This window comes from Gadus chalcogrammus, chromosome 13 (genome assembly GCF_026213295.1).
Source record: "Gadus chalcogrammus isolate NIFS_2021 chromosome 13, NIFS_Gcha_1.0, whole genome shotgun sequence".
In the NCBI taxonomy this organism is placed as follows: Eukaryota; Metazoa; Chordata; class Actinopteri; order Gadiformes; family Gadidae; genus Gadus; species Gadus chalcogrammus.
In genome coordinates, this window is record NC_079424.1 from 22,665,762 (window position 1) to 22,690,380 (window position 24,619).

The 24,619-nt window shown below is 46.9% G+C and overlaps 1 protein-coding gene across 2 annotated transcripts in view; it reads right to left on the minus strand.

The window, feature by feature from the left end:
• Positions 1–218: 218 nt before the first annotated feature.
• The window catches only part of LOC130402266 (phosphatidylinositol 4-phosphate 3-kinase C2 domain-containing subunit beta-like), a 56,791-nt gene continuing 32,390 nt past the window's right edge, over positions 219–24,619 (minus strand). The window contains exons 16-24 of one of the 2 annotated variants that reach the window (XM_056606411.1): positions 24,048–24,236; positions 23,070–23,163; positions 16,769–16,863; positions 6,398–6,578; positions 4,375–4,482; positions 3,254–3,346; positions 2,948–3,077; positions 749–885; positions 219–552 (exon numbers count right to left, since the gene is read on the minus strand). In XM_056606411.1, coding sequence (XP_056462386.1) covers positions 322–552; positions 749–885; positions 2,948–3,077; positions 3,254–3,346; positions 4,375–4,482; positions 6,398–6,578; positions 16,769–16,863; positions 23,070–23,163; positions 24,048–24,236 — 1,258 coding nt within the window. In that variant the 3' untranslated portion in view covers positions 219–321. The remainder of the gene's footprint in view (positions 553–748; positions 886–2,947; positions 3,078–3,253; positions 3,347–4,374; positions 4,483–6,397; positions 6,579–16,768; positions 16,864–23,069; positions 23,164–24,047; positions 24,237–24,619) is intronic. The other variant, XM_056606410.1, reaches the window with a different exon arrangement.

The window sequence follows — 24,619 nt, forward strand, 5'->3', positions numbered from 1 at the left end:
CCTAAAATATCAAAACATTTCGCCTACAACGCTTTGATTGAGGCATTAAACATGCTGATTTGGATTAATAGTCCAAACCCTTGAGAATCCTCCTGAAACGCCATGGTGCCTGACGACATGTAGAGAGGCTCACTGAGTTGGAACTAAAGATAGAAAAAAGAGTAAGCAGTACCTCTTCAGAACTGAATATTCCTTATTTACCGAGGAGAACCTCCTAGGTTTCGTACCCAACGGGCGAGTGTTTACAACCACGTGACTCTAGGAGGCTCTCCTGGGTTTGTCCCTTATTCTACCTTTAAATGCTCTTCTGAAAAGGTTATCCTAGAGTCCAGTGTTTCCTCCTCTACCTCCTCCCCATCGTCTCAACACAGCCGCTAGCTCACGCTTGATGTTCCCGAACATCTGCGCGTGACCCAGGAACTTCCCGAAGTCGATGTGGAACATGTGGCCGCTGGTCTTCAGCATGATGTTGTCGTTGTGGCGGTCGCATATCCCCAGGATGTAGGTCGCCACGCAGCAGCCCGCACACGAGTAGATGAAGTTCTCCACCGCCTGGAGGAGATCGCAGATTAAAGACTCACCGTGTGACGGCTTCACAGCCTGGATGTTACTGCACATTTACATTTTGGTGCTCAGCTATGAGGAGCGGGGGATCAAACTAGCAAGCTTCCTGTTACCAGTCAACCGCTCTGCATCCGGAGTTACTGTCGCCCGTCTCCCCCTTCGTCCCAGAGCCACAGCCCCTTACCTTCTCATACTGGTCGTCGGTGGGGTTGTGCTTCTGCAGCCAGTCAGCCAGCGGGCGGTCCTTGAAGGAGCCCGTGACCCCGTGCTCTACCTGGATCTTCCTCAGGGTCTCTGCCTGGGGGATCATCTCCACCATGCCTGGAGAACACAGGGCGGGCTTCAGCACCCTGGGGCTACGTCACCTGGTATGATACATACTGGTATGGGTCTTGTATGTATATAACAAGATACAATAATATAAATACATAGGATAAAAAAGTTTACGAAAAGCACTACATTACATATTTTATAAAAAATATACCCCTATCCTACTAGCACTACAAAATTATATAAATGTGTGCAGGTCTGTTGCGTGAGCAGCAGAACCTTTGTCACGAGGGAGAAAGCTTGAAAAACATTATTTAAGCAATAGATCACGCCAGGCTGTGGTATGTGCTCATTATACCACTGTTAAGGGGCGTTGTCCGGCCCCGACGCGCAGCGGAGGGCCGGCGACCCCCTTCATAGTGGTATAATGAGCACATTCCACTGACTGAAGTGATCTATCGCTTTTAAACAACGGTTACTGTTATGGCGAAACGAAAGTCATAGACACACTACATTTAAAAGAAACAAAGAAAGTCAAAGTAGCCGTTTTGTTAAAGAATACAAAAAAGTAGTCCCTCCTGGCTGCCGCTATGCATCGACGGTCGCTATGCAACACACTTTAGCGTCCCACCGAGAGAAGGCTCCGATAGAGCGGTTCGCCGGCAATTTATCCTATGGAGCAGTTTACTCGCCGACTCGCCGTGTGCCTAAGCTTTCGTTAGTCTCTCCATCGCCTTGCTCACTCCCGGAGTAACAACATTTACACCCTCTCCATCATCCAACACATGTTTTACTTTATAACTGTTTCTACTTCCAGGCGCGGAGTGATATGCAAACTTTCACAAAATGATCGGCGTCATAGCAGTTATGTATATGCTCATTATACAACAGTTGGGAACCAATCAGATCGCTGGATTTAGGTCCCCCGTTGTATAATGGTTATTAGATCTGTTGGGAGACTGTTCCATTGTTTTATCCCTACAAAGGAGAAGGACGACTTTCCAAATGTGGTTTTGCATTGTGGAATTCTACATTCTCCCCTATTGTTGTTGACCTGGTTGCTCGTGCTGAGAATTCTGAGCCCAATGTCACAAAGTTACTTAAGGGAGGAGGTGCAGCATTGTGTATGATTAAAAAATTAAGCATACACAGTGCGATTTTCAAAATTAAGGAGATTGTGTTTATCCAGGATCCTAATGGTGTTCACTAGGGATGGGCAAAATGATTATTTTCCAGGAACTCGTTCTTTCAGTTCAGTTCACAGTTCAGTTCACTACAACGATTCGTTTGTTTGATTCGTTCGTTTTGATTTGTTCGTTACATCAGATTACGTCATTTGGTGTCATTTTTCAGATGTGAGTGCTGCTCCAAATCGAGTACTCCGTGGTGCACTAACCGGAAATTACGATCACGACTGCCGCCGCGGCTCCTCCCCCGCAATAAACATCCCGCTGTTGAACGGTGAACTCTTTACGCCTAGCAGCTATAAAAAGCTATAAAACTATAAAAACTACAAAATGACTCTATTAATGCAGGCTATTTGGAAAATGAGGCGACTTTGGCTCAGCCTGGCTCCACCTCTTCCGCTACGTAGCTAAGATGGCTGCCGTTGAGTACGGAAAGTGTCCTTTGATCCACACTTCACGATTAGCCCGTTTTGAGTACGACATCCGGGCCCTTGAAGTATACTTCTTTTCGCCGGATCTGAATTGAAACGTACTACGTACTAAAAATGTGGATAGTAAGCACGGATAGTACGGGCATTGGAACACGGGAGAAAGCGCGCATATTCGACGGTTCCGCCTTGTCATTTGTTTACCCAGGTGCCATTGCAACACCATTGCTACCTTTCATTGGCTGAATCTTTGAGAACATTGTAGACTCAATCAATATAAGTCGCGGGGAGACAAAGCTCTGTTCGTTGTATATTTTATTTACGTGACCATATTTTTGGTTAAAAAGAATCAAAGAACCAGTTCTTCTTGTTTTGGGGAACCAGTTCTTGTCATTCACGTTCGGGATTCGTTCGTTGTGAACGAATCGGTCGCGACCGACTCATCCCTAGTGTTCACTGAACCTAATGGTTTTGTATTGACGGCTCAGCGATGGTCACCTCTCCCCCGGCCGGTGGCGAAGCATCTGAAGATCACCATCCTCATGTCCAGCCCCTCCTGGATCCAGATCCGGTTCATGATGCGGATGATCTGCAGGGTCAGCATGTCCTGCCGCAAGTCGTCCCCCGACTGGGCAACGCACACACACATACACACACACACACACACGACTGTGTTCAGTATATTTATGCATGGAAAGCTTTGCCATAAATCCATCGCCACAATCAAAATGAAAGGTAACTTCTGGTCAATGGTGTGTTCACTAAATTGTACTCATTCTAAATGGTGTTGACCAGCGCACAGACCTTAAATATGACATTGATGTTGTCTCCGTGGGGGTCTACGTTCTGGAAGGACAGCTTCAGGGGAACAGCGTTGGAGTTGAAGAAGGAGCAGGACTGGGAACAGAAGAGAGACTGAATGGAGGGAGGAACATGCAGACAGGAGGAAGGAGCAGGAAGATCATCTAGCGGGCCGCCCCTGGTGACAGGGGGAAGAAACCCCGGTGACCTACAATCATTACATTTGTCAAAAGAAGGATAAATGATATATCTCCATCGGTACAGTAAGGATGTTCATAGAAACAAGTGTTTCATACACTCAACTCACTACTAAGCTGTTGTGTGCAGCCAATAGGAAACTACCGCTCCCGATAGCGTTTTTACTAGGTTCCGTTTATTTTACGAAAGAAATCCCATTTCTAAACTTTTTAAATGACAAACATTTCTATAGAGCCACTTTTCAACTGATAGGGGATTTTGGGGGACTTATGCGTTGGAAGTTTGCAGCAAATTGGTTGATCCTCCCTACATTAAATCTAGGGTATGCCTGATAGGTATTAAAACTATTAGTATTATGAAGTATTTCCTCGAAGACATTCCATGTCATCATTTTAACATTCTCGACAGCAAACATCCCAACAATCAAATGCATGGTTGGATGCATCTAACAGCTTCCTCCGACTGGTTCCTCCAAAGTGCCTAACCTCGCTTCAAAGAGCTAGGAACCCCGGTCTGGACCCTCTTAGTGCCCGGTCTCAGTGCGGTCTGGACCCCCTCCGTATCTGGACTCGGTTGGGTCTGGACTCCCTCAGTACCTGGACCCTGCGCGGTCTGGACTCCCTTAGTACCAGGGCCCTGCGTGGTCTGGACTCCCTCAGTACCTGGACCCTGCGTGGTCTGGACTCCCTCAGTACCTGGACCCTGCGTGGTCTGGACTCTCTCAGTACCTGGACCCTGCGTGGTCTGGACTCTCTCAGTACCTGGACCCTGCGTGGTCTGGACTCTCTCAGTACCTGGACCCTGCGTGGTCTGGACTCTCTCAGTACCTGGACCCTGTGTGGTCTGGACTCCCTCAGTACCTGGACCCTGCGTGGTCTGGACTCTCTCAGTACCTGGACCCTGTGTGGTCTGGACTCCCTCAGTACCTGGACGTTGATGGCTTTCACCAGCAGGGCAGGGTTGAGGGGCATCCGACAGCTGCTGTTGACAGAGAAGAACTGCTTCATCTCGTCCAGACCCTCCCTAAGGACCGTCTACACACACACACACACACACACACACACACACACACACACACACACCCACACACACACACACACACACACACACACACACACACACACACACACACACACACGATGAGGATCGAGAGTTTCCAGGAAAAGTATAAATCGATCCAATAAAATCAAAGGTTTCGTGCTAAATGCTTTTGGATCAAAAAATAAATAAAGTTTGTAACAAGTGAAACAACACAGCAGGAAGTAGTTAATACAGATAAAAAGTTAGGCCGCTGAGTACCTTTGAGAAAACAATGCAAAAAAGTGCTTCATAGTGGAAACGCTGAAATACCGAACCACCAAGAAATACGTCTCAAAGAAAAACTAGTTTTCAACCTCTGGTTGTGATTAAACCCATAGCAATAATGTGGGTCAGTCGATAATACAATAAATTTCTGAGCGCATAATATAATAACATTTTGCCTATAATTTTACAACGTATAACATTCGTTCACCACAAATGACTCTTAATAGCAGTGCCAACATTTAAATATATTTTAACCATTCAGCGAACAAAAGGCAACAGGCTGATTATCATTTACACTTCTGTCATGCAGAAGCGTCATCAACACGCCCACTGAAGTGCTGTGAGAAATACCGACTTTCTACTCCTCATTCACATATACAGTAATTTATTTCTGTATATGAAATAAATTTCCTACAGAGAAAATACTACCTCAGGGGTATTATTATTCAACAGATTTTCAGAGTACAAATGTCAATATATGTTGTTCACACATACGGCCCATCAGGAGAATATCAGGACATACACGTGTGCCTGAAAGCAGCTAGTGTGTGAGCATTTTATTACATTATAACATTTGTGAATTTATGGTAAGAGGGGTAATTGTTCAATGGAAAGTGTAGTATACTCTGCATGCAAATCAATTATTAAATAGCTTTTACTGTTATTCAGGGCTGAAAAGTGCATAGACATTTTAAAATGCAAGGCCACTACTATTGGTTAGTTGAAATAATCATAGAGATTAAACATCTCTTCCAGTGTCCTGGCCAAGACAGGCAGCAGTAGCCTACAGTCACACATAGCATGCACACAAAACATAAGAACAATTAGTTAAGCAGTCCACAGGGGGGAGGGGGAGGGGTATCAATATACCAAGACATTTGGGAAGGCTCAAGGAGAGGAGTAATATTAAGTTTGAGCAACAAAGTGTAGTCTTGTGGTGGACTCTATAGAAATAATTCACCATACTGTGTTATTGACATGTTTTCGTTCTGTGTTATAGGGACACTTTCTCTTTAAGAATCACGTGACTTCTGTGTTGCTATGCCGGTCGTTGCAATGTTTGAATCTAACGGTTTTTATACGACAAAATGACGACGTGCCGTTGCTTGTCGAGGTGAGAAATTGTCTCTTCCCTTATTTTATCGCAATTTCAACATTCTATAGACAGAACGTGTTACGTGGGAGTGTGTCGATGGCAGAGCCGTTATGTTTAAAAACATAACGTCTTACCTGAGCGAGTGTTGCTGCGGTGTGTGCGTGTGTGTTCTTACCTGGGCTTGTGTGTTGATGGCTTCCATGTATGTGTCGCTGCCTTTGTCTTGACGTGCGGGGTGTGCGCGTGCCTGTGTGTGTGTACGTGTGTGTGTGTGTGTGTGTGTGTGTGTGTGTGTGTGTGTGCGCGTTTCCATGTATGTTCGTGTGCATGTGCGTGTGTGTGCAGTGTGTGTATGCGTTGTGTATGTGCGTGCTTGCGGTGTATGTATGTGTTCGCGCGTGCCGTGTGTGTGTGCATACGTACATGAGCAACTAGAGTACCTGGTGCGACAGGTGTGCTATTATAGTAGTAAGATATATAAAAAAATAGCAATTGTTCCATAGATCATTCACATACACGCTATCTCAAACAACCACCCACAACCCCACCTGTCTGTTGGAGGCCATGGCGTCCCTGACTCTTTGGGCCACCTTGGCAAGGACGGACACCATCCAGCACTGGCGCTCAAACTCCTCCCTCAGGCCACGGCCGGCGCAGCACAGCAGGGCGGCCAGAAGGTGCTGGTAGCGCCCGCTGAACTGACGGTCCTGCAGCGCGTCCTTCAGCAGCCTGGGGAGAGGAGGAGGCTTAGAGAGGAGGAGGACGAGGCTCAGCGAGGAGGAGGGTGGTTAGAGAGGAGGAGGAAGAGGAGGAGGAGGAAGAAGAAGAGGGGCTTAGAGAGGAGAGGGAAGAGGCTCAGAGAGGAGGAGGAGGGGGTTAGAGTGGAGGGGGAAGAAGAGGGGCTTAGAGAGGAGGGGGAGGAGGACGGGGCTTAGAAAGGAGGAGGAGGAGGCTTAGAAAGGAGGAGAAGGAGGAATAGAAGGGGGCTTAGAGAGGAGGAGGACAGGGCTTAGAGAGGAGGAGGAAGAGGGGGAGGGGGCTTAGAGAGAAGGAGTGGGAGGGAATGAGAGACAAGGAGGAAGAGGAGAAGGCTTAGAGAAGAGGAGGGGGCTTAGAGAAGAGGGGGAGGAGGAGGAGGAAGAGGAGGGGGCTTAAAGAGGAGAAGGAGGAGGGAGAGGGGCTTAGAGAGAAGGAGGAAGAGGAGGAGGAGGAGGAGGCTTAGAGAATAGGAGGAAGAGGTGGGGGGTTAGAGAGGAGAAGGAGGGGGCTTAGAGAGGAGGAGGAGGGGGCTTAGAGAGGAGGAGGAGGAGCACCCAGGAGGGGGGTTAAGGTGCGGCCACACCAGACGCGTATCTCGCGTACTTTTCCATAGGGAACCATTGGTTTACGCGCGTATTACGCGTTTCACGCGTATAAGCAACATTTAACGTGCGTAACGCGCGTATGAGGCGCGTATATTTACGCGCTATATGCGCGTATATCGCGTACATTTCAAGAGTTCAAAAAATCGAACTTTTTACGGTGCGGCCACACCAAACGCTAACCCTAACCTGACGCTTGATCATTTTGTGGTGGTTCAACGCTTCCAACGCGTCAACGCGCCAACGCAGCTAGATGAGTCCATGTCCATGCAAGTGAACGGAGCGTTCCCTCTTCGTCATAACTATCAAACCAAACATCCTTCACATTCACCGAGCGAACATTATGAAAGTAAAATGCACATTTCTCGCTAAAAATGTTTCCATAAACGCATTTAATGGCGTAACTATGTTACTATTTCCACCCAGAATAAAGATAGTTGTCGGCCGTGGCTGCGCTGGAGTCGGAGGTAGGAAACCCAAACGCCGCCGTGTTTGGGTGATAGAGTTTAGATCGGGTTTGATTAAATAATCTCTGATATAAATAACAATAATCGGGTTGAATAACTTCACATGGTGTGTCTGGTGTGTTTCCAGCATTCGTAGTGTTGATCAGCAGATATATAGTCCGCCAAGACGTTGAGGTTGCTTAGCATCCAGAGACTCTGTCCATGCAAGTGAACGGAGCGTTCCCTCTCCGTCATAACTATCAAACCAAACATCCTTCACATTCACCGAGCGAACATTATGAAAGTAAAATGCACATTTCTCGCTAAAAATGTTTCCATAGACGCATTTAATGGCTTAACTATGTTACTATTTCCACCCAGAATAAAGAAAGTTGTCGGCCGTGGCTGCGCTGGAGTCCGAGGTAGGAAACCCAAACGCCGCCGTGTTTGGGTGATAGTTTAGATCGGGTTAGATTAAATAATCTCGGATATAAATAACAATAATCGGGTTAAATAACTTCACATGGTGTGTCTGGTGTGTTTCCAGCATTCGTAGTGTTGATCAGCAGAGATATAGTCCGCCAAGACGTTGAGGTTGCTTAGCAACCAGAGACTCTGTCCATGCAAGTGAACGGAGCGCTCCCTCTTCGTCATAACTATCAAACCAAACATCCTTCACATTCACCGAGCGAACATTATGAAAGTAAAATGCACATTTCTCGCTAAAAATGTTTCCATAAACGCATTTAATAGCGTAACTATGTTACTATTTCCACCCAGAATAAAGAAAGATGTCGGCCGTATGCTTCTGTCCAAGCTCACTACTCTCTGCCAGTGACGTCGGGTCAAGCTCCACGCTGATCGGCTATCGCGGCTAAGCGCCACGCGTTGGAGCGTTGAAAGTTCACATTTCTGAACTCCGGGCGTTGGCGCGTTGGGCGCGTTACTGCGTTTACGTGCGTAATTACATGCGTCTGACGCGCCTAACGCCCCTAACGCCCCGTGCCCACTACCTCCTTCAGTCAACGGAGGTGGGAAGGCGTTGCTGACTGATGGGGGAGTATTCTTTGCAGAGGCATCCGTCAGCCAATCAAATCGCTTCGCCGGGTTCTTCCCGCTACTTCCTGCTTGTTGCGATGCAAGATGACCCGCTTTCCCGCTTTCCAGTATCGTCAGAGCCCGAGTCGCGTCACAGTGCTTAAATTTGCAGACGCGATCTGATTGGATGACGGATCCGTCGCTGCCGAAAAAGTTGAACATATTTCAACTTCTTGACTGAGCCGAAGGCTCCAACGGAACGGACGGATCCACAATGCATTGCGCGTCCGTCCCCATTAAAGTCAATGGGGATCACGTAACGGACGGAGGTAGTGGGCACGGGGCGTAAGGGCCCTTACATAGTCGACGCATCGCTACGCTTACGCGTCCAAAAGGCTACGCGACGCGACGCTACGCTTCGGCCGCCATTAAGCGTCGAAGCGTAGCAAAACGCGTCCTCCAAATTTTTGATACGCAACGCGCCGATCCATGCAATACCATGCGTTGTCGGTGGGGGCGATACTGCAAATATTGTACATAATCCCCACTATAGGTTATATTTACAGAAGAACATATGAGAGGATGCGGGAACGTGATAAGAATGACTTGACGTCTCTTTTACTAATTATCTGTGCCAATTTATGCGAACCCTTCCAAAGGGGCAAAGTGCTATTTTGATGCGCGACATCAAACAGCTGATGCGGGATTGTGAGCCATTTTAATGATCTTCTTGTCACCCGATATTCGTTCTATTACTGGCCTTTTTGTTTTAGTGTTGCCTATTTGAATTAATTACGTAATGTTTTGTGTTCACGTTCTATGTGAAACAAGTGTTCATGTTCTGTGTGAAACATAAGTTCAGTAGCCTCTTTGAGTGAATGAAATTTGAAAGCGTGAGTGTGTAGTGAATGAAAAATGTGTGCGTGTTTGGTTGGACTATTTTCTGTGTTTGATAAATAAACCCCTTTTCTCTAATAATGTTTCCTACCATATCATTTCTGTGGACATTATGCGCTATAGCTTTGGCTATAGGCCTACACTTAAATAATTCATTTATCTGTCAAGGCCGTAGCTCGTTGTATAAACATTTTATATGGATATGAATGAATGAGTTTGACGTAAACCAAATGAGTTAACTTGTGTAATGTGATAACTAATGAATCAAAAGTCATGCTTCCAAGTGACCAATGTATATGCATTTATTGGCCAGTGCACATACCCAATCGTAGCACATTGTACTGGTGGGGAAACACGCCAGCATCTGACAAAAAATTATCTGCCAGCTGCTCCCTGACAAGGGCCGGTTTTGGTGAGAGTCGGGAAGATATCGGATGACTCGCGTAAGGAGATCATTCAACTTTGGCGCCGACATCCGAAAATACTGGAAATGCCTCTCCTCGTCCAGGCTTCGCATTGGAAGCACCAGAGAAACAAATTCCCCATCCTGATCTCGTGTGGTATTTAAAGGGCGCACATACGACCGCCTATCTCTGCGCTTCATCACTCTTCTTCCGTAGCCACTTTGATCGGAATGTCACCTGGAATGTCACCCGCGAAAAGACCGGTGACTCTGCTGCCACCCATGGCGTGAGTGGTGTATTGCATGTCATGCATTGCCCGCGACGTTCGCGTATGCTGTGTAGACTATAAGCTGTGTTCGAAATCGTTCCCTATCATGGATGTAGTGCACTAAATAGGGTGCACGCCATTTTCTAGGGTGTTCGAATTCTCAGTGGTCCACTATATAGGGCACTATATAGTGGACTTAAAATAGGGCACATACGATGTTCCCTACATGTTACTCCCGTATACCACAATGCAATGCGGTTGTATTTTTCCAGGGGAGAAGAAGAAGCCGAATAACCGCGAAAACGAATACATTTAATGATGGAGTCTCCGGCTTTCGTTTAGAAATGTCAACAATTTATTTGGGATTTAACATAGAATATTTAACATTCAAAATTAATTAAACAAGGAAATGTAACATTCAACATCAATACAACCTCCAGCTTTCGTCGTGAGTGCCCGGTTTGTTTACTTGATGTGGGCGCATCTGTCTGCGTCACACAAATACCCGGCGCATTTACTGACGCAAATGACGTTCAGAAATGTTCAGCGTAGTGTCCGAATTCTCGTTCCCTATTCCCTATATAGTGCACTATATCATGTACACTATATAGGGAATAGGGAACGAGTGTATAGGGAACGATTTCGAACAAAGGAAGCGCGTCGCTCGCGTCACTCGCGTCGTTTACGCGCGTCGCTCGCGTCGACTATGTAAGGGCCCTAAAGGCCGATTTAGGGTCGTTTTAGACGCAGAGACGTAAGCACGTAATTTACACAAGGGACTTTGTTTTAGACAAGTCTTTGATTTACGGTTCCTGCTTCTGTCTCGGCAGTATTTTGCTTTTTTTTCGCCTATACACATACTCCCAAAATTGCGAAAACGCTTATAACACAGTAACCCTAAGTCCTAGATGGACTGATGATACATTCATTTGAAAGCTGACAAGCTCTAGTTTGTAGATACTCGTGTTATTTGCGCATGTACTATACACACAACCTAAATGACATCAGTTACAACAACAGTTTGAATATAATAGGTCATAATTGAACTACAATAACTAGGATGCTTTATGTAAGGCATATGGCAATATGCCAAATACCTTCTACATCATGCCAACTACACCTGGAAGAAATTTTGGAGTTCTAGGGCCTAAACCTTTGGGAGTTAATGGAGTCTTTTATGGTTTGTTGTCCACTGGCGGCACAAACCTCTCCAAATGTCTCCAAATGGCCAAATTGTGCCAAATGCATTTACCTCACTTCTGTGGACACTGGAAACATTACTGAAGCATTTTGGGTGACTATAAAAACCATTTCTCCATGATTCAAAACATAATTTTTTCACACATTCCTTTCATATGGCCATATTGAGATATTTGTCATGTGATGAGACACTACCCGGATAGTAACCATCATAGAAAAATGACAGAATATACTGGACTGAATTTCAAACAAGGATTTTATTATTCTGCAATATACTATTACTACTTGTGCCAACAACAAAATATGAAAAATGACTAGTGAACTATATTCAAAAAAATATGATAAGAAAATATGACAAGAACTAAATATGAACAATATACAAAAACTATACAAAAAATTGAGGCTCTCTCCTGCGCAAAGTGAGTTGTCTGCCGTGTTGACGCAGCTTTATATCTCGGCTCATACGTATCACACCTGGACACGCCTGGCAGCGTTGGAAAGGTAAACTCATTGGCTAGAAGCCCAAGTGATTGATATACTCAATAGTCAATACGCCTGTCCCTATACTAAAGCCGCGAAAACAAAGTAAACAAAGCCCATTGGCCCTTCGAACTGGGAGCGCTCCATCTACTTCACGGTGCTGTACCGGGTGTGAAAACTGAACAGAAAAAGACGGGGACACTTTTATTTTGTAGCCAGCAAAGTGATGAAAACAAGCATACCCAACAACTCCATACTGAAGGTAGAGAAAATATCGATACAGCTGCGAACGTCTGGATGTTAGTTGACGAACAAAGTTTGGAGATGGTAAACAATGGACTTTACACGCCGATATTCACAAGCTGGAATAATTTTATGAAAAACCATTTTGATGCTTTTGATCAGTGGATTCTCACGGACAATTGGAATATAAATAATTGAGGAATGGACACGTATTACGGTTCTCAGATAATTGCTTCAAAGGTAGGGAGTCGCTCTGTTTTTTGGCATTTCCGGTTTACCATGCTGGTAAATATCAATGATTTATGGTATTGTGCTCATGATTTATAGAAAAAAACAACCGGATGAATAAATTGTGGAGATTCTACCCTTTCTAACGACGTATAGAATGTATGTAATGATGAAAGTTGAAGCGGGTTATGTCGCTCCGTAGTGGAAACATATCCTCTTAAAACCCAATCGCCCACCGTGGGCGGATTGGGTTTTAAGAGGTTAAGGTTCCTTAAGGATTGCGCGTGTTGCAAGGGGATTCTCCGCCGAAACAGTAGGGGGAGCAACGAACGAATCTGTGGGCGTGGAAGTGGAAATCGCTGGCTGTTTATATTTATAATCATAGCCGCGGAACGTATTCTCAGCAGGGGGTGCTGGAAAAAAAAACTCAGCCTGGACTACTCGCAACTCGCTACATTGATAAAAAAAGATATATAGCAGCGCAGCTCAATTACACCAGTGCATGCGCGCACAGTCGAAACCGATCGTTGTGTTCACACCATGGTTCACATCCAGCTGCTCACAGAACAAGTTAGCGCACCACCGCTCCCCTCACAACTTTTTCATATAACTTTTTTTCAGCACTAGGTCATATGAGCATTAAATAAATGCTGCGTCTCAAAATGCCTTGGACAGCAGCGACGATGACCCGCTTTGCCACGGGCCCGAAACAGTGCGGAGCGACCACAGCCAGAGCGAACACAGCGGGCAGAGGAGTGTCAGGAATAGTCTTTGTGTACACATCAGCTACGGCCTATTTGCACTACTGTTTAGTGGCAATGCAGTGCTTTTACTTCTATGCCTTTTAATTTTTGTATATTATTTCAATTAGATACAATTTATTTATTTATAAAAACAAGATCTGGACTTCAAATCTTTTTTCCAAACATAGGTCGGGTTTGTGTTTATATTCGGACCAATACGGTACCAGCAGGCGCTCAAATGACGTTAAGCATTTCCTGGTGCATAATGTGACGCTTCAGAACCTAAAATTCCCGTTCTCCTCCCCGTTGACACGACAACACATAACCGGCGTTTCAGACATCTCCACTTTGGCCGGAGTTTTTAGAAATAATCGTTTTCTGTTGATAAGACAGGGCCTCAGACAGGGGGTGCGGCAGCACCCCCAGCACCCCTACTTCCCGCGGTACTGTTTATAATTATCATAATTCGTTCTTGTGTTTTCTTCTTCTCCTTCTTCAAATTCTTCATTCGCTTCTGTCACGGCCTTTTAAAAATGGCGCTATTATGCTGTAAAACCGGAAATGTGAGACTCCTGAAAGGATGTGGTTAGCTGGCCAATCACAGTCTTTGCGAGCTGCGTAGGGCCGTAGTGTTTTAGTCGCATAGTCAGGAATTCTGGGCGACGCACTTAAGCACGTAAGGGGGATATTTTACCGCGCAAGGGGGGGTTATGTATCTTACGTGCTTACGCGTTACGTCTAAAACAGAGCATATATCGGCCTTAACGCGACGCTTCAACGCATGTAACGCGTCTACGCGCCTATACCAATGGTTCCCTATGCAAAAATGCTGAGTTTTGGACGCCCCTAACGCGAGTAACGCGGTTGGTGGCCGTACCATTACGCTCATACGCATGACGATTAGCCGCGTTGCCCAATCAGCGTTGAGCTTGACCCGACGTCACTGGCAGAGAGTAGTGAGCTTGGACAGAAGCATACGGCCGACATCTTTCTTTATTCTGTGTGGAAATAGTAACATAGTTACGCCATTAAATGCTTTTATGGAAACATTTCTAGCGAGAAATGTGCATTTTACTTTCATAATGTTCGCTCGGTGAATGTGAAGGATGTTTGGTTTGATAGTTATGACCAGGGCTCTACAGTGCGCCCATTTCACTCGCATTTGCGAGTGAATATTTCGGCGTGCGAACGAGAAGAACAAAACAGGAGCACGCATGCGAGTGACTTCTCCACAGCGCACTATACTGTGCGTTCACACCAAACGCGAAGGGGTGAAACGATTCCATACAAAGCAGCGATTCCATTTGCAGCGCGACACTTTTGCCCGGCACGGGCGAGCGCGTTCAAGTGGATTTCAGGTGGATTTGCAGCACGCCGATTTTGCTCGAGTTGAAATATTTAAACTTTGCCGCGACATTCGCGTGATGACAGCCAATCAGCGTTCAACAGCGTGGGCACTGAGTGACGTGCGTAACGTAAAAGCCAATCAGTTTTCAACCGGCCAACCATTCCCTGCAGTGCAGTCCGGGGTGAACCGCAGCATGGAGGAGAAAGGGATTGTTGCCGTTTGCGACTCCCCGATCTCTATATAGAATAGTATATAATATAATATATTGTATTGTATATATAATTTCACGGCCAAAAGCTCTGTGCGCCTCCGGATGGGCGTAGCGCGGGAGGCGCTACGGGAGGGTTTAGCGGGTTTGTTTACCTACGTTGCTATGGTTACCAGTCTTGTGCGTTCCAACGGTTTATTAGGTATCTAAATCGCTGTCTAATCAATACTTCATTCAATGCCTCTTCCGGGATCATTACAATATTATGAATAGACTGCGTGGAGAAAGTTAATGCTGTTACTGTAGTCGATAAAGTCTACAAATTCAACCCCCGACTGGTTGAAGGATTTCGGGTGGCTAGTTTATGATGCTAAGAACATGAAAATGTTCTGTACATTTTGTAAGGGAGCCCCATCGGCAATGGCAAGCTCCTCTCTGTTTATAACGCGAAGCTGTGGTGAAACACATCGAGTCCACTCGGCATTCACGCTGTCCCGATTTCTATATGAATCGAACCCAGCCCAATAACCCTGGTACGGTGGAAGCCGAAATTGGTGCTGTTTTGTGTAGCCTAAATGTAATCTTGTCTATTTATTTGTCTTAATTTTGCTTTAGTAAGTTGTTGCTGTTGGCGTGTGCAATTTCTGCACGCTAATAAATGTTCTAAACAAAAACCTATTGTGCCCCCATTTTTTTTCCCTGTGCTCCTACATTTTTTAACTTAGGGGCACGAGTGCTCCTGAAAAAAAAAGTTAGTGTAGAGCCCTGGTTATGACGAAGAGGGAACGCTCCGTTCACTTGCATGGACAGAGTCTCTGGTTACTAAGCAACCTCAACGTCTTGGCGGACTATATATCTGCTGATCAACACTACGAATGCTGGAAACACACCAGACACACCATGTGAAGTTATTTAACCCGATTATTGTTATTTATATCCGAGATTATTTAATCTAACCCGATCTAAACTCTATCACCCAAACACGGCGGCGTTTGGGTTTCCTACCTCGGACTCCAGCGCAGCCACGGCCGACAACTTTCTTTATTCTGGGTGGAAATAGTAACATAGTTACGCCATTAAATGCGTTTATGGAAACATTTTTAGCGAGAAATGTGCATTTTACTTTCGTAATGTTCGCTCGGTGAATGTGAAGGATGTTTGGTTTGATAGTTATGACGAAGAGGGAACGCTCCGTTCACTTGCATGGACATGGACTCATGCGACCATTTTTGACACAAAATGGTCAAGCAACATTTTACGCGCGTATCTCGCGTAAAAATTACGCGAGATACGCGTCTGGTGTGGCCGCACCTTTAGAGAGGAGGAGGAGGCCTAGAGAAGAGGAGGAAGAGCAGCCAGCAGTGGGCTAAGAGAGGTGGAGGAGGAGGAGGAGGAGCAGCCAGCCGCAGGCTTTGAGTGCTAGTGATGGTGCAGGCGGAGGAGCGATGAGCAGGAGATGCTTCAGGCTCGCCCCCATAGGAACACAAACCCCCAATAATGGGGGGTGCGATCAGGGCTGAAGGCGGTTCTGATTGGCCTGTAGACCGGTTGGGTCTCAAGACACACGATATTGCCGGCCTATTTAGATTCACTAGCGCAAATATCTTTTCAGACAGGTTTGATGATATGGTGCCGACTCGTGTGGAGTGTGGGGGACTGATTGGCTGTTGTAACGTAGAAACAGCCAATGGGAAGAATCAAATGGCCCGTTGCTCCTGACGTTGACTCGTTAGGAGGAAACAGGGGGCCGGGGGTTTGGTTTGTTTCATCATCTCGTGTTTTTTTCACATTACGTTCTTCAATTGTAATCGTCTGCATTCTAAAAAGGTTACAACTGATTCCCTTATAAAAGAGAAAACACCCTTTACCTCTAAGGAGTGTTTGTCACCTGTTTTTTTTTTATTCATGAATGACCTCTTTGTGATGAAGGTGGTGGAGTGGTATCGACCATAAAGGCATGAAAATCATCCTCATCAGAAACGCGGTCCCGGCTGCTGTTCTGTCTTGATTGGAAGCAGCAGGACTGGACATGAGGAGGAGGACCGTGTCTCTTACCAGAACAGGTAGTGGGCGATGCGGACGTCTCCGATGGCCCTCCGCAGCAGGAAGCGGACCAACGCGCTGTCCAGGTAGCACTCGTACTTCAGCGCCTTTGTGGGAGGATGAGAGAGCATTCAGAACACAGTTCGTAACATTGGACTGTAAAGACTCACTGGGCAGCACAGAATAACACGGAGGACAACACCAGGCCTTACAGAGCACAGCAATACGCTGCCAAGAATTAATACTTAAAACTCACAAAATGAGAGTTACGTATGCAACTACGGTTCTATGAATTCTGGATGACCGCCAGAAGCAAAGCTTAACACTGGATGTTATCCATCGTGCATGCGCAGGTCAAGTATTTAATATCAACAAGGTCACACGTGACCGGGATGACGTCGGGCCGCCCGTCTATATAAGCCAACGTCACTCAAAGATGTCTCTTCAGAATCTTCTCGCAAGATTCCGAGTAACAGAGAACTCTGGCGGTCATCCAGAATTCATAGAACCATAGTTACCTCTCGTTCCATTTCATTCTTACTGACCGCCAGAGGCAGTGTTTAACACTGGATGACTATTACCAACGTAGTCACGAGGAATCCTGTACCCATCTATTAGGAAGGGCCTGAGGGTTCCTGAAAAACAGCTGCAGCCACTGCGTGGTGAGCAGCTACATTGACGTTGTAAAATCGGGAAGAGGTGCACGCTGAAGCCCAGGAGGCTGCTGCACAAATCTCCCTTAGAGGCACTCCTCGTAGTGCTGCCCAGGAAGTGGAGACACCCCTGGTGGAATGTCCCCTGATGTTAAGAAGCAGTCCCCTTGACTTGTATGCCTCCTCAATTACCTCCACCTCCCACTTGGGAAGCCTCTGTCTGGACAGCGCTTGCCCCTTCCTCGGGCCCCCGTAGCAGACAAACAGGCCATCAGACTGGCGAAAAAAATCGCCACAGGACTGGCGATGTCCTGTATGTAACATCTCAGGCTCTTACCGGGCAGAGTAGCTCTGCTGATCTAGCTTCCTCATCTGGTGGGTGTGAGGGGCCATAAGCTGCCAGCTCTATGACCTGATTATAGTGGGCCGAAGGCAGTCTCTTTGGAAAGAAGATGGGTTAGGCCACAGTGCCACCCCTGTGCCGTCTGAGTTCCAGCGTATACACTGTTCACTCACTGACAACGCATGAAGCTCACTCACATGCTTGGCTGACACGATCGCTAGAAGACAGGCAACCTTTGCCGATAGCTGTATCAGTGGCGCCTGATCCAGGGGCTCAAATGGGGGTAGACGGAGGGCTCCAAGTACCAGAGGTAGGTCCCATAAGGGAACCTTGACTGCCCGTGGGGGGTTCCTCCGTTGGGCTCCTTTAAGAAATCGGGTCACAAAAGAATGAGACCCCACCGCCTGGCTATCAACCTTAATGTGCCTGGATGAAATGGCAGCCAAATAGACCCTTAAAGTGGAAGCAGATAGCTTTCTTTCCAGTAAGGTCTGCAAAAGTATCATTGGCACTGAGGAACACTCCGGTACCTCTCTCTGAGCCTCACACCACTTTGCAAATATCTTCCACCTGTTAGCATAAAGTGCCCTGGTGGAGGGAGCTCTTGAGACTATGATGGTTTGAACTACCTCCTCAAGGGCCAAACCCATAGCTGCAGGCACTCTGGTCTGGGGTGCCAGATGTGGCCCCTAGCTGTGAGAGCAGTTCCCGCCTCTTCGGCAGGCACCATGAATCTCCATCCAGCTGCCTGTACATTACTGGAAACCAAGGTCTCCCTGGCCAATTTGGGGCAACCAGCAGGAGTCTGTGGTTCCCCTTCTGAGCTCTGTGTAGAGTTAACCCTATCAGTGTAAATGGCGGGAAGGCATAAAGGAGCTGATGTGGCCATGGATGTGCCAGGGCATCTCGTCTCTGACAGAGAGAACCAGAGAAGGCAATGTGTTGTGGACTCTGAAGCCAACTGGTCCACCTCTGCTGTGCCATATTTGCTCCATATTGCCTCTACTACCTCTGGGTGGAGTCACCGCTCCCCTGACGGAGGTTTCTGGCGTGAAAGAAAGTCTGCCACCGTGTTCTGTGGCTCTGGAAGGTACATAGCACTGAGGCTGGAAAAGTAAGGGAGAGCCGATACAAGAAGTTGCTGTGCAACCTGTAATGACTGAGCTGACCTTGTGCCCCCTTGGTGGTTCACATTGTAGACAGCTGACTTGTTGTCGCATCGTACCAGAACATGTCTGCCCCTCAAATATGGCAGGAATTCGCGGAGCGCAAAATAAATAGCACAGAGCTTGAGCACATTTATGGGCCGTGTCCTGTGCTGCACACTCCGGATCCCTCTCACCGCCCTGTGCTGCCACACTGCCCCCCAGCCATGGAGCGAAGCATCGTTCACCACCACCTCACGGCGTGAGGGGATCGAACCCAGTGTGACACCTTTGGCAAGATATGCCCTGCATCTCCAGGGTTGTAATGCCAGGAGGCATTGAATGGACACCCTGACCTTCACACCCTGGAGGCCATGAGTCCAAACTTGTGGAGTGGAGGAGGCCCAGTGGCACTATTGACGTTACTGACGTCACCATTCCCAACAGCCTGAGAAAAATGCTGTACCTTACCATCTAGGGGTGTAACGATTCATGCGATGCATCGATGAATCGATTGTCAGTCCTACCGATTCAACTAAATCGATCTGCTAAAATAAATAAATAGAATGATTCGCTTTGGCTTCACCAATTATCGATATAAATGCTTTAAATCGTATGAATCGATCATGATTAATGTTTTAAGACTTAGTTTACACGTTTATTTTGTGAAGTGCAGCTCGGTAATCCGTAACTCTGTCATCTGTCAGCTTGCAAGGAAGTCCCACAAGAGTTTTTTTTCTCCTTCACCCTCTACTGGTGCATTTCAAACATGGCAGAGAGCGGCAGCGAGATTGTTAATGCACCAGCAAACTTGAAATCCAAAGTGTGGAAGCATTTTGGCTTCGCAAAGAATTATGGTAAAATTGACAAGGGGTGTGTGACGGGGCGCATAGCTTCCGTCAATGTTGCCTGTGTGTGTTTGTCTTGTTTGACTATGTATTCCGTTACCTTCCTACTGTTTTAAAATCATTTATCAACCATGTCATTTATCATGCGCGCTACGGCAGTTTAATACAATCTTGCAAGTACCATCATTACAATGTTCTGTTTAATACCATTTACCATTAACGTGACCTGTTCTGTTGCAATAACCATTCAAACAAGTATGTCGTTGTCAATTTCCAGGTTTGTTTATTTTGTTTAAAAGTTACATGTTAACACAGCGTAAATGTTCGTCTTATCAGCGTCTCGTCTAGACTTTGTATTAGGGAATGTGTGCCGCGTCAACAGGGTTTAAATTAACGTCATAACTTCCGGGTAAACCGGAAGTGACCCCAAGTTTTTGTAATTATGTTTATTGCAGTTTTTGTATATTTTGGCTACGCCAAAATCTAGCAATAATATAAAGGTCCAGTATGCTTGAGTTCGGATTGATGTTTTTGTGACTCTCAAGCCCATTCAGTTTGTTTAGTGAAAAGTATTTTTCTTTTTGTTGATTTTCGTTTTATTTTTATTGCCTTATGGGCCTTAAATTGGGAAAATAAAAGATCCCATCTTTTTCCAAACTTCTCGTCGGCTCCTGAGTGATTTTCCACCTAGTTCAAGACGCTCCAACACATCTACCCATGACAGGGTGTCACATTATTGCATGTTTATTTCACGGATATAGAATTTTGGTTCAAAGTTACTGAATCGAATCGTGGTTTACAGAATCGAATCGAATCGTTCCAAAAAAAAATAATTGTCCTTGAATCGAATCGCCAACTACTGAATCGTTAATCGAATCGTCTGAAGCCAAAGATTCAGACCCCTATTACCATCCTGTCCTCCCGAAAATGCAGGAGGATCTGGAGTATGGCCTCTACCCGCCGCGGAGACGGGAAGGCAAGCATTTGGACGGAGTCCAAGGTTACTGTTCCAACACCTCCAAGGAACAGTACCTGTTGGCTGGGTATTAGACAACTTTTGCCATAGTTGACTGTAAGACCCAACCTTTCTAAGTGGCCTAGGAGGGCTGTGGTGTCCTGCTCTGCCCGCTCCCGGGTTGGAGCGCAAATAAGCCAATCGTCCAGATAAGGGAGGATTTGCATTCCGGTGGCTTGCACTGGTGCGAGCGCTGCCCGCATGCACCTTGTGAAGATCCGTGGGGCTAGGGATAACCCAAATGGGAGGACCCTGTACTGGTAGGCCCGCCCTTCGAATGCGAAGCGCAGGTATGGCCTGTGATGTGGTGCTATCGGTACGTGATAATATGCATCCTTTAAATCTATTGATGTGAACCGGCTTTGCTAAAAACAGCACTTCCGCTGTTTTTAGCATGTGAAAGGGCAATACTTTCAGAAAACTGAAAGTATTGAAAGTATAACTGTCCCGTAAGTCCAGTATAGGGCGAAACCCACCCTCTTTTTGTGGAACTAAAAAATAAACTGAGTGAAACCCACCTTGCGCTGTCTGAGGATCTATGATCTCAATGGCCTTCTTCTCCAGGAGGGTGGATACCTCCTGTCTGAGGGCCTGTCGCCTTGTGGGATTGCTGACTGTAGTCTGTCTGACCCCCCTGAAAACTGGGGGCCGGCGTCGGAATTGGAGATTGTATGCCTGGGAAAGCCTGCCCACCACCCAAGGGTCTGTAGTGCAACTTCCCCAGCAGATGAGATGCTGCTGGGCGAAGCGCCCGATGCCCGGCCCTGAGCCGTCAGTACCTGCCCCTACGTCCTCTTGGAGGCCTGGGGGGGGGAAACCCCGACCCCTCTTTGGTGCTGGCCTTGTGGGAGCCCGACGGGTTTGATAGGGTCGCTCAGGAGCTGGTGAGGTCCTGGGATAACCACTAGGACGCGCTGGCGGCAGAGCACGATTGGTGCCATAACCTTGTGGAGGCTGCTGTCTCGGTAGGGATGTAGCTCCCCGAAGGCTAGCAAACTGCTGCCGTGTCTGGTTAGCCTAGATGCCACGATTCAAGGCCTGTTGTGCTGCTGGGCCAAACAGCTCTCCCGGAACTATGGGGAGAGTGCGGAGGGTCCTCTGGCATTGCTCTGATAATGGGGACTGGTCCAGCCATACCTAGCGGCGAGCCAGCGTAAGCGACGACATCAGCCTACCGAGCTCTCTCGTCATGAAGGCAAATGCCTGCAAAGACGTGTCACTTAGACTCTGCACTGGATGATTGCAAGGACTGAGACAGGGCCAGTATCAAATGGGACATGGAGTTCCTGATACGCTGTGTCATAGCACTTCATTAATAGGTCATCAGTGATGCGACACTGTGGCCTGGGACGGCGAACATTCGGCCTCAACATCTCCTCTGGCTCCACAATGAGGGAGGAAATGGTCGGCTCTACGGCTCGCATTCGGTCAAGTCCATGCTTGCTGGCATTCTGCATTGAAGCCAAGGCCCTGCTGTCACTGGTACAATGAGATAGAGATCTGGGGTCTGGCCAGCTTCTGTGAAGCTCCTCAATATATGGCTGGGAGGGAGGCACAGAAAAGGTATCTTTTGGCGGGACACGCCTAAAGAATGCACTAGCTGGAGCGATTGCTGCTGGAGCCTTATCCAAGCCTAAGCAAGCCAGTGCCATTCGGACCACTGGCTTAACCGTGGCCGGGGAAGCTTCTGAGCCTGCACTAGACCCACTCCCTACACGAAAACAGGATCCCCTTATTTTACTTAACTTTAAAGCTAACACAGAGAGAATACTTACCTCAGCAGTCGCTACAGCTGGTGAAGACGCTGTGTTAGACTACCGTTATGTGAGCCGAACTCACCGGCGAAAACACCGGTAAGCGGCGTTCAGAACATATCCGTGCGTGAATAAACGCAGCCCTTGGAGGACGATTCCGTGGTTCCAACGATGCGGTTGCAGGGCTACCAGCAAAAAGTCAACGGCTAATATTGCTTCTATTCAAGCTTATTTCGTACTCTAAACCTGTATTTGCTACTGCGAGAAGATACAAGGGACATCTTGGGAGAGTGACGTGGGCTTATATAGACGGGCGGCCCGACGTCATCCCCGGTCACGTGTGACTTTGTTGATATTAAATACTTGACCTGCGCATGCGCGATTGATAACATCCAGTGTTAAGCACTGCCTCTGGCGGTCAGTAAGAATGAAATAGAACATACTTATTTTATTTGATCACCCCACCCCAAGGTAATTGTCTGAACGGTGTGTTCTGTCTCTCAGCACCTCAGCATGTCGGTGAGAAGGGTCCTTTCAGGGGAAGGTGTACGTTACCTGGACTAGTTGAGGCAGGAAGTCCAGCAGCTCGGGGTCTGATATGGAGTCCATCCACTGCACCGCAGTCCGCCTCAGCTCCTGGTCGGGAAACCTGGTAGAGTACACAAAAAGAGGATTAATACATAACACACACGCGCACAGTCAGACAGAGACACACACACACACACACAAATTGTCAGACAGAGAGCCACACAAACACTCACAGTTCGCCCCAAAACCCTACCCAATACTACTTACTTTATCGAAATATCTATACAATAATATTATTTGACAACATAATCAATCGATTAATATGATTTGTCTTATTTTTAGGTTATAAATGATCAAAACCAGGACTTCTGCTACTACTGCTGCTTGTTTTTTTGTCCCATGGGCAGTAGTAGCAGCAGTAGTCTTTAGTGGTGCAACGGATCACGGTTGATCTGTGATCCGTACGGATCAACCCTCACGGAATGCACGTGATCCGCGGATTGGCTGACTATGCAAAAAAATATAAAATAAATATAAAATAAAATAATTTCTTTTATATAAAATAATAATAAAGTTGTGCGTTCACGTGATTCGCTGATATATAATAGGCTACTGAAAAATTAGCGGTGCAGCATGGCAAGCGGAGGAGTTGGAGAAGCGGTATTGGACAAAACGGTGTGTCGGCACTGTGGCACAATGATTGATGGATGTTGAAAATAAACGAAAAAGCAATTGAAAGCTAAGTCACATTTGTCTTGCTATCTTTTTGTTGTCGTAGTTGATCCGATCCGTGACTCAAAAACCGTGACACGATTTCAACTGGGAGATTTGTGATCCGTTGCGTCCCGGATAGTCTTAACCAAGTCTTCGTTATAGTTGAATTTATAGTTTCAATAATACAACATGTAGCATTAATAACGTTTAGCATCTCATCCTAGGAGCCCGGTAAGAAGGGCCCACACACCCCATCATACGGTCCCTATGGCCCCTGAATGGCGGACTCACGAGGCGTGCAGCAGCCCCAGAGCGTCCATGTGGCTCAGGCAGGCCCACTGCCTCAGCAGGGCGTATATGTCGGGCAGGCAGGACCACTGCCAGCAGGGGGCGCTGGCCAGCACCAGTGGCAGGGCGGCGCTCTCCTCCTGGCAGAAGGCTCTCTTCTCCCACAGCAGCCGCCTGTCCTCCACCGTCAACCTGGGGAGGCAGTACAGACCATCAACACATGAGGAGTCAGTCAGTACAGACCATCAACACATGAGGAGTCAGTCAGTACAGACCGTCAACACATGAGGATTCAGTCAGTACAGACCATCAACACCTGGGGAGTCAGTTAGTAGACCATCAACACATGAGGAGTCAGTCAGTACAGACTATTGTTACGTATTTTAAGAACATAAGCTGCCCCCACATAGCCTCTAGGAAGCAGATTCAAACACGCAAGCTGTATTACCCTCACATAGACACTAGGAAGCAGGACCGAACATATAAGCCTTAAATATTGTACATAGCCACAAGGGGAGCAAGACCTTACTGAAGGCTGCTCCATCCACAGAAGGCAGCACCTTTAGATAGGTGAA